The 14,136-nt window shown below is 37.3% G+C and overlaps 2 protein-coding genes across 8 annotated transcripts; both read left to right on the forward strand.

Annotated features, from left to right (window-relative positions):
* The first annotated feature begins 408 nt into the window (after window positions 1-408).
* On the forward strand, window positions 409-7,274 carry LOC121179003. Of its 7 annotated transcripts, none has more exons than XM_041033558.1 (17): window positions 409-754; window positions 915-941; window positions 1,098-1,379; window positions 1,589-1,867; window positions 2,273-2,566; window positions 3,222-3,512; window positions 3,746-3,805; window positions 3,993-4,073; window positions 4,685-4,765; window positions 4,884-4,892; window positions 5,059-5,154; window positions 5,680-5,698; window positions 5,832-5,851; window positions 5,953-5,990; window positions 6,133-6,202; window positions 6,585-6,625; window positions 6,724-7,274. In XM_041033558.1, exons 1-17 carry the CDS (start codon window positions 721-723, stop codon window positions 6,814-6,816), a joined length of 1,815 nt encoding a protein of 604 aa, XP_040889492.1. In that variant the 5' UTR covers window positions 409-720; the 3' UTR covers window positions 6,817-7,274. The 7 variants fall into 7 exon arrangements, with proteins under 7 accessions (XP_040889492.1, XP_040889493.1, XP_040889498.1 ...); XM_041033559.1 differs by having other exon boundaries at window positions 3,746-3,778; XM_041033564.1 differs by having other exon boundaries at window positions 1,199-1,379.
* Window positions 7,275-8,512: 1,238 nt separating this feature from the next.
* LOC121179016 lies at window positions 8,513-14,010 on the forward strand. The gene is made up of 11 exons (XM_041033584.1): window positions 8,513-8,579; window positions 8,816-8,842; window positions 8,938-9,228; window positions 9,494-9,790; window positions 10,366-10,404; window positions 10,496-10,564; window positions 10,948-11,052; window positions 11,975-12,018; window positions 12,106-12,166; window positions 13,035-13,078; window positions 13,166-14,010. The coding sequence occupies exons 1-11, from the start codon at window positions 8,546-8,548 to the stop codon at window positions 13,256-13,258; spliced, it is 1,104 nt and encodes a 367-aa protein (XP_040889518.1). The 5' UTR covers window positions 8,513-8,545; the 3' UTR covers window positions 13,259-14,010.
* The last annotated feature ends 126 nt before the right edge of the window (window positions 14,011-14,136 follow it).

The raw sequence follows: 14,136 nt of genomic DNA on the forward strand, positions 1-14,136 counted from the left end.
CAATTAAGAACACATACATTTACCAAATCTAGACTCTAGAATTAAAAGGGAGGACAGGCAGAACTGCACTGACCAGTTTACATAATCTACATGAAAAATTAAAGGTTGTGTAAATGAGATGTGATTGATAAGTTTGTTGTTTTTTAACATAGTCCATGTCCACATTTACACACTTAGTCCAGCGGTCGTGGATCATATGGATCGCCCCTTTGTAGTAGTCAGTGTGGACCTGCAGGTGGACCTCTTTCTGGAGGTCCACTTGCAGCCATGACAGCATCATCACTGTGAAAATGGCGACCACTGAGCTCCTTCTTCATCCTCAGGCATAGCAGATGACTGCACAAAGGTCGATGCTGCACAGTTTCAGGCTTCAGTGTGACGTCACTGGCCTACCACTAACCGTGCCATTTCACTAAAGTAAAACAAAAATAAAAGAGACAACGAGAAAGCCACAGATATTATGAACACATTTGACCCAGTTAACTAACACTGTGGTAGATTTGATCTAGTTATAAAGAACCATCTTTGTACATGATGCCATGTTGAGTGTATGTGTTTCTCTGGCCTGTCTATTTGTGTGATTCGCTTCTGATGCTTGCTGTGGTTTTCCGGAGAGCAACTTCTGCAAAATGACATGTATGTAAGTAAAAGTCAAAGTACTCAGACAGACCTGTGTAGTCTGTCTAGAGATTCTGGATATTCACACTGTTCAGCTTCGTCATGGCTGGACACCTGCTGTTAGTCGTCCTCATGTGTAAGTTAAACCTCTTCTCAGATTCTTTCCTTTTTAATTCAGGAATTACACACAATTACAGGAGCATTTCAATTCCAGATAACAAGCTGGACTCTAAATCTTAAGTCACTGATGAGTTATTAAATCATCTGTTTTTCTTTTTGACATGTTTTTCCAACAGATTCATTTTCTGAGAATAAAGCTCAAGGTTAGTCACTGAGTTTAACATTTAATTGTAATTTGTTCTTAACTTGACTCTTTTTGTACAGTGTATTTTTCTCTTTATCTTCTCATCGTGAATCTTATTTTACAGATGCACCAATTATTAATTTAATCTAAAATAAGTTTACCTCTAAATTTTCAGTCCCTCTTCCACCTACACTGACAGTGAATCCACCGGTGATCACAGACAGTGACTCAGTCACATTGAACTGTCAGACTCCATCGTCTGTTTCTGCGTCTCATTGTTATTTCCGCTTTGTGAGAGAAGGACCTGCCAAAAGCTTCTCTTGTCTGAAGACAATGACGGGGACTGAGCTGCTGTTGCTGACACATCAGACTTTACCTGCTGAGGTTAAAGTGATATGTTTTTACTTTGATGTTTATCAATCTCAAGAGAGTAACATGTCCTCCATCATCATCCAAAGTGAGTGAACACTACTACTGTTTTAATATTGTGCTACATTATCCACACAATACAAGTGTGAGGAACTTGTGTCAGATTTGATCATTTGAAATACTTGCAGCTTCAGTACATCCCCCTGCCATCATAAATTTATCTTTTATCTTATTTATCTTTTCTTTAAATAGATGCAATTTTCTTTTATCTGATCCAACATATGTTTATATTTTCAGATCCTCAGCCTACACTTACAGTGAATCCACCGGTGATCACAGACAGAGACTCAGTCACATTGAACTGTCAGACTCCATCATCTGTTTCTGTGTCTCAGTGTTATTTCCGCTTCGTGAGAGAAGAACCTGCCAAAAGCTTCTCTTGTCTGAAGACACTGTCGGGGACTGAGCTGCTGTTGCTGACACATCAGACTTCACCTGCTGAGGTTAAAGTGACATGTTTTTACCTTGATGGTGATCAATCTCAAGAGAGTATCATGTCCTCCATCATCATACAAAGTGAGTGAACACTACTACTGTTTTAATATTGTGCTACATTATCCACACAAACAACAAAGTGGCTCCTCTCCCCGCCCCCCCCCTCTCTCTCTCTCTTAACCCAACCGGTTGAGGCAGACGGCCGCCCACCATGAGCCAGGTTCTGTTTCAGGTTTCTACCTGTTAAAAGGGAGTTTTTCCTTTTCACCGTCGCCAAGTGCTTGCTCTTGGGGGAAATGTTGAGTCTCTGTGGATAATATTATAAAGAGTACAGTCTAGATCTGCCCTATATGGAAAGTGCCTTGAGATAACTTCTGCTATGATTTGGTGCAATATAAATAAAATAAAATGAGTTGAATTGAATTGAATTGAATTAAAAAGATGCAATTTTCTTTTATCTAATCCAACATATGTGTATATTTTCAGATCCTCAGCCTAAACTGACAGTGAATCCACTGGTGATCACAGAGACAGACTCAGTGACATTGAGCTGTCAGACTCCATCATCTGTTTCTGTGTCTCAGTGTCTTTTCTACACTGTGAAGGAACAAAATACCAGAGTTACCTCTTGTCTGAAGACACTTACAGGAACTGAGCTGCTGAACATGGCCCATCAGAGTTCACCTGCTGTGGTTGAAGTAACATGTTATTATACTGCTGAGCACAGAGGAGGACAATATCAGTCTCCACACAGTAACATATCCTCCATCACCATACAAAGTAAGTGATTACAATGCCATATGTTTAATTACATCTTAATTCAGTGGCACAAACACAAACAAACACTCTAACATCTAACATCTGCTTCAATCTTGTTTCTTTTAAAGGGAAATTCCACTGATTTTACATGTCAGTGTCTTGTAGAGCACTACTGCATATGTAAAGAAAACGTTCTGCAAAGCCTTTTATGGCTCAGCAGGAAGCTGTGCTAATTCTGAACTGGCTCAGTCTCTTAAATCAACATCAGTTGGGTCTGAAGACCACAAGTTTGAAAATGAAAACGATCTTGTGTTGTGGAGTTAGAATGAAGTGAGCTTGACAGACTTCTGTTACCAGCTCCCCATCTCCCCCTGATGTTAACAGCTGAACGCTACATTAGCTGCTAATACTGTAGCATAACACACCTAAATCTGTAGAGTCAAGTGAGCCTACACAAGTTGCACTGTGGATAATTTCAGTGCTAGATTTTGGCACGGAAGATTATTTTTTAAACTGTCCTTTATCAGAAAATGTTACAGCAGTACAATTTTAAACTGGTGGAAAAAACTTTTAATGTTTTCATTAATTTTACAACAATAAATACATGTAACCGAAGAATCCTTGATTATATTAAACATGCAGTTTTTAATACATATGTTTATCTTTGAATCTTCAGCCCTTCCTCCACCTACGCTGACAGCGTATCCACCGATGATCAGAGAGACAGACTCAGTCACATTGAACTGTCAGACTCCATCATCTGTTTCTGCGTCTCACTGTTATTACATCACAGTGAAAGGACAAACTCTTAATGCCCTTTCTTGTCTGACGACACTGACGGGAGCTGAGCTGCTGCACACAACACATCAGAGTTCACCTGCTGAGGTTAAACTGACATGTTATTACAGGGTAAAGGTGTTCAGTGTTACATCTCCACATAGCAACATATTCTCCATCACCATAAACAGTAAGTGAATACTATTCCCAAAAATTGTATAATTGTTTGCCACCAAGCAATGTTTAAGGTGTGAATGTATTTTTTGGCATTTCAAACCAAAAAACGGGGGAAGAAAAATTGATTCCACATTTTGAGAATGTGTGAAAAAAATAAAAATAAAATCCCCTAACTAAAGTAGCACAAATGTTAAGGTAGGTGTGCTTACATACAACTGATAGGCCCAAATCCAGATTTTATTGCAGATGCTGTGAAAATAGAGTCAAGCACAATGCAAAGTACGCCATCATCTACTAAAGCCACAGGTTAAACATACTACACACAATCCACAAGATTATCACACATTAATTACTCTATTTGTTAATTTGAAAGGCAGATTACGAATAACATTAGGAGGGCCACACAATTCCATAATTTCTTTGTAACACCAATATTTTAGAACAATAAAAATAGTATATTTATCATTTTTGTTTTAAATGTATCTTTTTCAAGAAACTGTTGCTGGAGAGACTACCACAGCTGGTATAGGTGCTAACAAAACTGTGACTCCAGCATCAAAAGACAATATTACAGGTGAGAATCGTTTGGAATCAAAAATGCTAAGATGGATTGATGTGGATGTTTTTAATGTTTGGGTGCATTTACTTATTGAGTCTGACTGACCGAACTGGAGCAATGATCCGTACAACAAACTACTTTTTATTAAAATTAAAAATACCATACTATATATTTTAGGAGAATAAGTTTCTTAACGAAAGACATTTTTTTTGCTGCATCAGTGCCAGTATTGTTTTGCATTTGAGCAACCCATTTTGCATAAATATAATGTTGAACATGTTTTTGTTTGTTCGCTCTGATTCATCACATGATTCACAGCTTATTATACTGTATTACCTTTATATCAGAGGAAAAATAACGTTTTGCTTTCCATTTTGAATTATTTAGTGTGACGTGTAGTGTAGGTGTTAGAGAAGATGTATGAACAGTATGTACAGTAACTGTCTTCTCTCTTTCATATTGACACTGCAGGAAGTGAGACTGAGATTAGTTTGTAGCCTTTGTTGTTCCAAAACAGAAAAATGGAAATGAAAGGTGGCAGTAGTAGATTTCACACCAATGTTTTAGAACAATAAAAACAGTGTATTTATCATTTTTGTTTTAAATTTGTCTTTTCTATCTTCAAGAAACCATTGCTAGAGAGGCTACCACAGTTGTTATAGGTGCTAACAAAACTGTGACTCCAGCATCAAAAGACAAAATTACAGGTGAGATTTGTATGCATGAATCAAAAATGCTAAGATGGATTGATGTGGATGTTTTTAATGTTTGGCTGCATTTATGTATTGAGTCTGACTGACCGAACCGGAACTAACTGGGTCACAGGAAACAAAGGTGAGCAATGATCCCTACAACATACTACTTTTTATTAAAATTCAAAATACCATACTATATATCTTAGGAGAATAATTTTCTTAACGAAAGACCATTTGACATGTTTTTCAAAAAATTAGCTTTAGCTTTGCAACAAACATTTGTGGCCTTTGTTGTTCCAAAATAGAAATATGGATATGGAAGGTGGCAATAGCTGTGACTGGTTTAGGAGTAACTGTGGGTATCATCTTACTCGGACTTCTCTGCACCAAAACAAGAAGTGGTGAGAACAATGTCAATCTGTGTCCAATGACTGTGTGCTTGACTGTAGTTTTCTATGTGTATGTATAGCTTAAATTTCATTTCAACCATCCTAAAACTACTCCCATAGAAATAACATTTTGATAGATTGCCTCCAGTTATCAAAAGCAATGTTGCATAATCTCAATCACTGCAGCAAGAGATTTGTGGTCAAAAACAAACAAAATCCAACAAAGATATATTTAGAGAATACCTGTTAATTGGGCTAATTCAGCTATATCACACACACATTTGTTCTGACTTTGATTGCACTAAAACAAGTATATATATATGTATATATATATGTATATATATGTATGTATGTGTATATATATATATATATATATATATATATATATATATATATATATATATATATATATATATATATATATGTATGTATGTATGTATGTATGTATGTATGTATGTATGTATGTATGTATGTATGTATGTATGTATGTATGTATGTATAGACACACACATACATGCATTTCTTTTCGTTTTTCAGGAAAACGCTTTTATGGGAGGTAAGAAATGGTTTTTATCCTTTTCAGCAAGAGCTGAGTGACAAGGTATTTCCCATTACCATTGTTTGATAAAGTTTCATACAGAAGTTCAGCTCATGGTGGACATATTGCTTATTGAAACCTCCTCTTACAGATCACAGGCCGGTACCACAGGTAATGTACATCTAGTGGTCTGAAAACATCATCATCGTCTTGTTCATACATACCGTACACAGTATGTGGTGCATTTATATTTGTTTGACCTTCTGTTGTAGATGACACTTTACACATGAGAAGCGCTGATGGAAGATCGGTAATTAAAACTCATTTTGGCAGATGTAACTTTCACATCATCTAAAATGATCCAACATCTGAATTGCGAAGCTCCTCAGGGTGAATTGTAAAGTTCATGAATTCCTCTCGCTTCTTCTTCTTTGTTCCTCTTTGCAAACAAGTTACCTGCACATAATAATAAAGAAGGCTACAGTATGGTTAGCTCTGTACCTGGTGCTGATGGTCCTTCAGGTGAGCTGCTCTTTCTCCTACCAGACTGTAGTGCAAGGTTCTTGTGCAGGATGGCAAACAGGTTTCCTGATTTATGAACAGAATTAATTGTCTGCAAGATGTCTTTTAAACAATATATCACAGTGCATTGTACACACTGTATGTACTGCAGCATGACAAATACCTTTTCACAATTATGTCATTAAACAAGCAAAGCATTTCATGTTGCTTTCTCCTTACATTCCACAACAACAAATTTTATTTCAACGTCCATAATTACTAAGTAACCCTAGCACTTGTACACAGAACACAGTAACTGTAAGCCAACTGTAGGTTTTTTTTAAATGGCACAATAGAATTTAATGCATTGTCCGTTGTGTATGTGGTTATCTTTTACTTGCAGGTTCTGAGAATCTGAACAGTCGGGATCCCAAAAATGAGAATGTAAGTGAGACATGAGGCATATTATTGACTATATTTGCTATTTAGGCCTATATATGTTATAATTGAAAGAGTTAAAGTTGGTTTCTTTCTTTTCCTAGTCTGACACATACCATGTGTACGCCACCATCTCTGAGGAGCCACCTGCATCAGCCCTAAATATAACTGCGTACAGCACCCTGCAGTCACACTGACATGCTAATTTTTTATACACTGTGGACAAAGAAGAAGAAGCAGACAACCCAAAAGAACTATTAAAAAGTTAAACCTTAAGGCTGGACCTGCCAGACTAGTATTATCTTGGCCAGTGCTAGACTTCTGTTATTTGTTACCCTGTAAACCCTGGTCTCTGGTGTCAAAGCCCTGAGCTTTGAAAACCCAGTCATCCACCTGGATTTCCTTGCTTCGACTTGTTTCCACTAAGGCTGTCACAATTCCTCAAGTGGAACAAATGTTGTCAGTGACTGTTATCCATGCAGAAACCATGTTTTCTCCAGAATATGTAGGACACTGAGTGGCATGTAATAAGGACAACATACTTTATTTTGTACTTTGTATTTTTTAGATTTCTTAATTTTTTTTTTCTGCTTAACTTTCAACATATTTTTTGTAATTGGACGTACCAGGTGCAATAAAAAAGTTCATAGACTGTGCAGCAAAAAGTGTACCTGATTTAATTTTGGCCACCATTCCCTTCAAAGTAGTCAGCTCGTACAGCGATACACTGCTCCCAGTGCTGGTTCCTGCTATGCTTAGAACACACTGGGTAGTCCTGTTCTGTATGTCAAGCACTGTCTGCAACTCATGCCGGATCTCCTCCACAGTGTCAAAATGGCGACCCTTTCAGCTTGAATTTCGTTTTGGGGACAAGGAGAAGTCGGGAACCAAAGCTGGCAAATAGGACAGGTGCAGAGCGACAGTTGTGTGGGAGTGGTCAAAAAACTGTGAGCAGTCAGAGTTCAGGTTGTTTGCACAAATACTCACCTGCAAGTGAAAAATGTGTGTAACACAGGTCTTAAGATCACGTAATTAATCAAACCTCAAATGAAGGAAAATTTGTTACCCTGAACTTGATGGATGGAAAGCTTGGTGATGGAGAGATTCTTTGTTTTTTTTTTCTTGTATTAATTCAAGGAATGCTGTAGTCTCCTCATTGGTCCACACGTGCCAGATGCTTTCATTGGCTGCCATTTTTCATCTCTCCTGTAGCAGAAGCTTGAACACCAGTTATTCACAGAATCCATTTCTATTGTTGCATTTACTGATACTTTACTATACAAACTGTTCTGCTGGAGAAACTTTTTAATGGATGAAATACCAAGCGAGCCTACCAGACGGAGACCCAGGTTTCCCAGTAGTCTTGGGGCCTCCAAGAAATATTCAAGAAAGAGATACAAAATTAGACATACCATTACCTGGATGACTGAGCATCTTCACAGACTTTTATGGTTTAATAATTCAAAACCAGAAATGTGTTGGTCCATTCATCAAGACTTCTCCAGCTTCTTTGTGGCTCTAAGGCCAAAGCCCATTTTTTGCCATTGAAATTGTAAATCTTCACAAGTGGACACTATATATTTTATTTTATTCATTTATGTATTTTTTTTAAAGAAAACATTATTAAGAAAACTTTACTCCAAAATTATTGATTAAATTAGTGAGGACTGATTTCAGTCATGGATTAGGCGACCTAGTATGCATTTCAGCCGCCGTTCTGCATCATTTAGTCGACACTGAGCCACATTAGATCTAAATTTTACATACAAGGCCTTACAGAGGATGGCTGTACATGTTTCTGTGGCTTGTCTAACAGGCTTATTGCATTCTGATGCCTGCTGTGGTTTTCCTGAGATCAAGTGCATCAGCTAACACTTGTGCATGTCAAAATCAGATTTCTTGCCAGTTGCAGTATTCAGCTTCATCATGGCTGGACATCTGTTGCTTGTCGTCCTCATCTGTAAGTTAAACCTTCTATCTGGAACATTCATCATTAGTGTGGGCTCTTACACACCTGTAGAGGTACACTATTTCTTGCAAGCATCAAATTAGTATGTAATATCAGCCCTTATGTTTCGTTATGTGCATGAGATATGGCAGCATTTTTCCATTTGACTGAAAGGACTACACGTTAGTTTTAATCTTTCATTTATAAATGCATCTTTTTCATTTGTTAACATATTGTTTCTCCAACAGATTCTTTTCATGAGGTCAAAGTACAAGGTGAGTTCCTGGGTTTAATATTTGTTTCCATGGCCAGCTGTACGGCTATCATACACGTACGTATTTCATACACATGCTAATCTCTACCCTTTCAGCCCTTCTTCCAGCTACGCTGACAGTGAATCCATCAGTGATCACAGAGACAGACTCGGTCACACTGAACTGTCAGACTCCATCGTCTGTTTCTGTGTCTCACTGTTTTTTCTACACTTTGAGTGGAGGAACTGTCAGAGCCCTCTCTTGTCTGAAGACACTGACAGGGACTGAGCTGCTGCTGATGGCACGTCAGAATTCACCTGCCAAGGTTGAAGTAACATGTTTCTACACTGTAAATCTTGGAAAGTTAGATTCTCCATACAGTGACATATCCTCCATCACCATTAACAGTGAGTAACTTTACTGTTATGTATTGATGTTATTATATCTTGCTACAGAATCGGTGCAGAGGTACTGACGACTTTCAGTATAGTGGTTGTTTCTTCATGGGAAGTGTATCAGTACAACAAGTGTATCAGTATCAGAAATCATACAATAATATTCTGCTTCGGTTAATGCAATCAGCCATAGGGCTAACTATGGTACAATGCATTCATTGTTAGAAATATTTTCAAATACATGCAAATTCCATCTTTTTAATGTTTAAATTTACAGCTCCTCTTCCGCCTAAACTGACAGTGAATCCATCGGTGATCACAGAGACAGACTCGGTCACACTGAACTGTCAGACTCCATCGTCTGTTTCTGTGTCTCAGTGTTTTTTCTACACTTTGAGTGGAGGAACCGTCCGAAACTTCTCCTGTCAACACACACTGACAGCAACTGCGCTGCTGAAGATATCACACCAGAGTTCACCTGCTGTGGTTAAAGTGACCTGTCATTACACTGTAAAGCTTGGAGAAAAAAAAATTGAATCTCCATATAGTGAGATATCCTCCATTGCCATAAACAGTGAGTACCTGTTACTTCCATCTACTGGTATTACTATATGCTGATAATGTAATAGCACAAGAGAAGTTGTCTTGCTGTAATATTGTTGGTGTAAATTGTTTTTTGGGGGTTGCAGACTGAAAAGCAGAAAGAAATACTCAGCAACCTCCATTCCCATTAACAGTCACATGTATTAAAGAATGAGTAGTGTGGCAGTGTATGACAGGACTTAAAATACTGCAACAATGTGAAATTTGCAACAAAATTTGAAATGAATGTCATTTGAAAAGTTTAAATGAGATATTATTAAATCAGAATCAAAATGATGTTTATTGGTCAAGTTTGTTCATACATACAAGGACTAGAGTCCATAATAAGAGCATCACATGCATGCACATGGCCATAATTGTGATAAAAGGTGACCATGTTCTCTCGTTTCTACTTTTGTGACAAACATTTGTGTGTGTGTGTGTGTGTGTGTGTGTGTGTGTGTGTGTGTGTGTGTGTGTGTGTGTGTGTGTGTGTGTGTGTTTATGTGTGTGTGTGTGTGTGTGTGTGTGTGTGTGTGTGTGTGTGTGTGTGTGTGTATAAAAAAGATGCTGGTGTGACTCCAGAATCTGGTAGTGAAAAAACAGGTACAGTAAAATAAAGATTTTTGTTAGTGCGTTAAAATACTAACATGCATTGCTGCGGACGTTATGAAAACTGTGGTTGTGTGCTTACTAGGTCTGAGTGTCAGTGAGCCTGGCACCAAAGATAGCTCTCTTCCTGTAACCCCACTGAAAAAGGCTCCAGGTGAGTGTGAGTAATTCCTCACACAAACTGCATATTCTGACATAAACATTAAAAAAATTTACTATAATGGCATGCCATCTAGTAGCATGATGATTTTTCTTTTGGAAATTTGACACATTTTGTGACAAGATAGCATGAGCTGTGCAAATTGCTCACCCAAATTACTTCTGCAATTGGGAGAAAAAAAGTTAGATGTGACATCATTTGGGAAAAATGTTAAAAAATAGCAAAGATTTATATTTTAAAGTTGAATTGTTGGTGTGCACTGGCCTTGGTGGTGGAAATATTGCAGTTTTACATAGTACATGTCTTCCTGCTTTTTTTGTTTTAATTGATGTAAGTACTGACACTGGTGCTTATTCATGGCTTCTGTTTTTTCAAAGCAGGAACAAGCATATGGAAATTGACAGTCATTGTGGCTGGTTGTGGAGTGGCTGTGGGTGTCATCTTACTATTATCAGCATTTCTCAGGAACCAGAACAGAGCTGGTGAGAGCTACAATGTGTTAATTTGTAAAGCCTCAATCTATTTTTTATGTGGGTGTTCGCGCATGCTGTTTAATAATGAAATGTAGCGGCATGACAAAAATCAAAAACCCTCCCTATCAAAGTATTTTTCAACAATTTGCCTCTAATTATTGAATGTCTGTGAGCTCTAGAATGTTCTCTCAGTCACTGAATTGTGATATTTGCTGTCAGTTTCAGTGTTAAATGTTTTCACAACAAACAAAAAATAGCTACTAGCTCACACACCAAAACACTAAGAATTTAGCACATAAAGCAGATGTTGTGTTGGAGGGAGCTGCAGAAGCAAACATCATTGGCGTGAGTGTATCATCATGATAACACTGAGAGGTATGAGGTTATGATGGCCTTGCTGATAGCCAGACAGCTGGTTGAGGAGGCACTGATGATGAAGCATTAATTAAACAGATGTTGTCAGCGCACACTGTGCTTCAGTTGGGTTAAGGTTGGTCACACACATTCCTATACACATATTCCTATACACAGCTTGGCTCTTTAAAACCATTTGCAGTTTGGAGGAAATATGTGTTGGAACTTCACATTTCTTTCAGTTAAACCGACTTTACATTGGTCTCAGATACTAAAATAACCACTGTGAAAACAACATGCATACAGCAAAGACGCAAGACTCAAACTGAAAGTAGGGCGCGTGTGGGAGACCACTGCTGCACTGAGGCAAAAATGACTTCCTTTGCATGGGTCTCATCTCTTTTTCATATATGAGCAAAATACTGCATGAGAAGAGATAATATTAATAGTTCTATGATGATAAAATGTTCTAGCTTGTTTATTTTGTTTTGGCTAATTGATGAAATTGAAAGAATAATGCTGTCTGAGACACACAGTGACAATGATCACGCCACCTAATGTTGGTCTTTCTCACTAGCAGGACCTGAGGAAGTGAAAAGGCAAGAGTCTCAAAATCAGAACGTAAGTGGAATTAAATTTATGTGTAGCATTAAATCTATGTGCCACATTTATTAATAGATGATACAACTGTGAACTTTGTGTTCACAGTTTGACACACGCTGTTTTTACTCCATCATCTCTGAGGAGCCAGCTGCATCGGCCCTGGGAGGTATGAACACACTGAAACCCAAACTTTTAAACACAGAGCGAAAGCAGCAGCCTGAAAAACTGTTTGAAATGTAAGCCTTGTGTTTGAGTTGACTTGCATAGGATGGTAGAATAGTAAAATTTTAGACTCCTGCAATGCCTCTTTCTCAGACCTACCAACAGATAGGATTAAACCAAAATTTTACCAGAGGTTTCAAGTTTTAAGTTGCAGTTTAAAGTGTAAAAAGCACAGCATGTATTCCAACTTTTGGTTCCTTTTTCTGTTCTTTCAGATCAAGACTGAAAAAAAAAAAAAACTCCAAACAAAACAAACAGAAAAAAAGAAAAATAAGAAACAAAACAGTAAACAAAATAGTTCACATTAGTTTCTGTTTGTAATTTTTGTAATGTTTGTTTAGTTTTCTTATGTTTTCTGTTTAACTGAAACATGAATGTATTTACAACACTCTGCTTGTATGTAACAGCATACTATGAATTGCTTTGTATTATGTTCTGCATTTAGTGTCTCTATTTTTTATTGATTGGTTAGTTTCTTTGAGTCTCATTCATTGTTCCATTTTAGATCCCACACAAACTATCATCACAGTCATTATTACTATTTGCCTAACCCTTACCTTAACCTTAAACCAAGTCTTCGCCCTAAAATTGAATGATTTATATTTTGGGGTCTTGATTTTTCTCCCCAAAAGGAAATGAGTCCTCACAATGTGACTATTTATACATGTCAGCTCACATTCAGGACAATATGACAAACTGTCAATGACGTTCGCTCTGAGCAAAGTGACCAATTACTACCATTAAACTCATTTTGTTTTGCTGCACCAGATCGTTTGCGTTTGTGTCATCTTAATGTTGGTCTTTCTCACTAGCAGGACCTGAGGAAGTGAAAAGGCGAGAGTCTCAAAATCAGAACGTAAGTGGAATTAAATTTATGTGTAGCATTAAATCTATGTGCCACATTTATTAATAGATGATACGACTGATTTCTTTGTGTTCACAGTTTGACACATACAGTTTTTACTCCATCATCTCTGAGGAGCCAGCTGCATTGGCCCTGGGAGGTATGAAGAACAGCACGGTGCAGGCACACTGAAACACAAACTTTTAAACACAGAGCGAAAGCAGCAGCCTGAAAAACTGTTAGAAATGTAAGCCTTGTGTTTAGAGTTGACTTGCATAGGACGGTAGAATAGTATAATTTTAGACTCCTGCAATGCCTACCAACGGATAGGATTAAACCAAAGTTTTACCAGAGGTTTCAAGTTTTAAGTTGCAGTTTAAAGTATAAAAAGCACAGCATGTATTACAACTTTTCCTATTCTTTCAGATCAAGACTAAAAAAAAAAACCCAAACAAACAAAAAAGAAAAATAAGAAACAAAACAGTAAACAAAACAGTTCAGTTTCTGTTTGTAATTTTTGTTTGTTTAGTTTTCTTATGTTTTTTGTTCAACTGAAACATGAATGTATTTACAACACTCTGCTTTTGTATATAACAGCATACTATGAATTGCTTTGTATTATGTTCTGTATTTAGTGTCTCTATTTTTTATTGTTTGGTTTTGAGTCTCATTCATTGTTCCATTTTAGATCCTCACAGTCATTTCCTGGAGACTTACCGTCAACCTAACCATTATTACTATTTGGTCTTCGCCCTAAAATCGAATGATTTATATAATGGGGACTTGATTTTTCTCCCCAAAAGGAAGATGAGTCCTCACAATGTGAATGTGTTAGCAGATTTATGTCCCGACAACATGAGTAATACAACACACACACACACTTGAGAAAATAACACGAGGTGGAAATGAAGTAAAATATTTCTTTGTATTTATTCACCAGCTTTCTCAAACGTGGTTAAGAGTATGTGGTCACCTTGACAAATTATGGCATGATGTATGAAGTTAACATTCTTAAACACACTGTTGAATTGTCATCATGCATCTTTAGCTTGTCTGAAATGTCTTCTGCT

Source organism: Toxotes jaculatrix, chromosome 3, assembly GCF_017976425.1.
Source record: "Toxotes jaculatrix isolate fToxJac2 chromosome 3, fToxJac2.pri, whole genome shotgun sequence".
NCBI classification, from domain to species: domain Eukaryota; kingdom Metazoa; phylum Chordata; class Actinopteri; family Toxotidae; genus Toxotes; species Toxotes jaculatrix.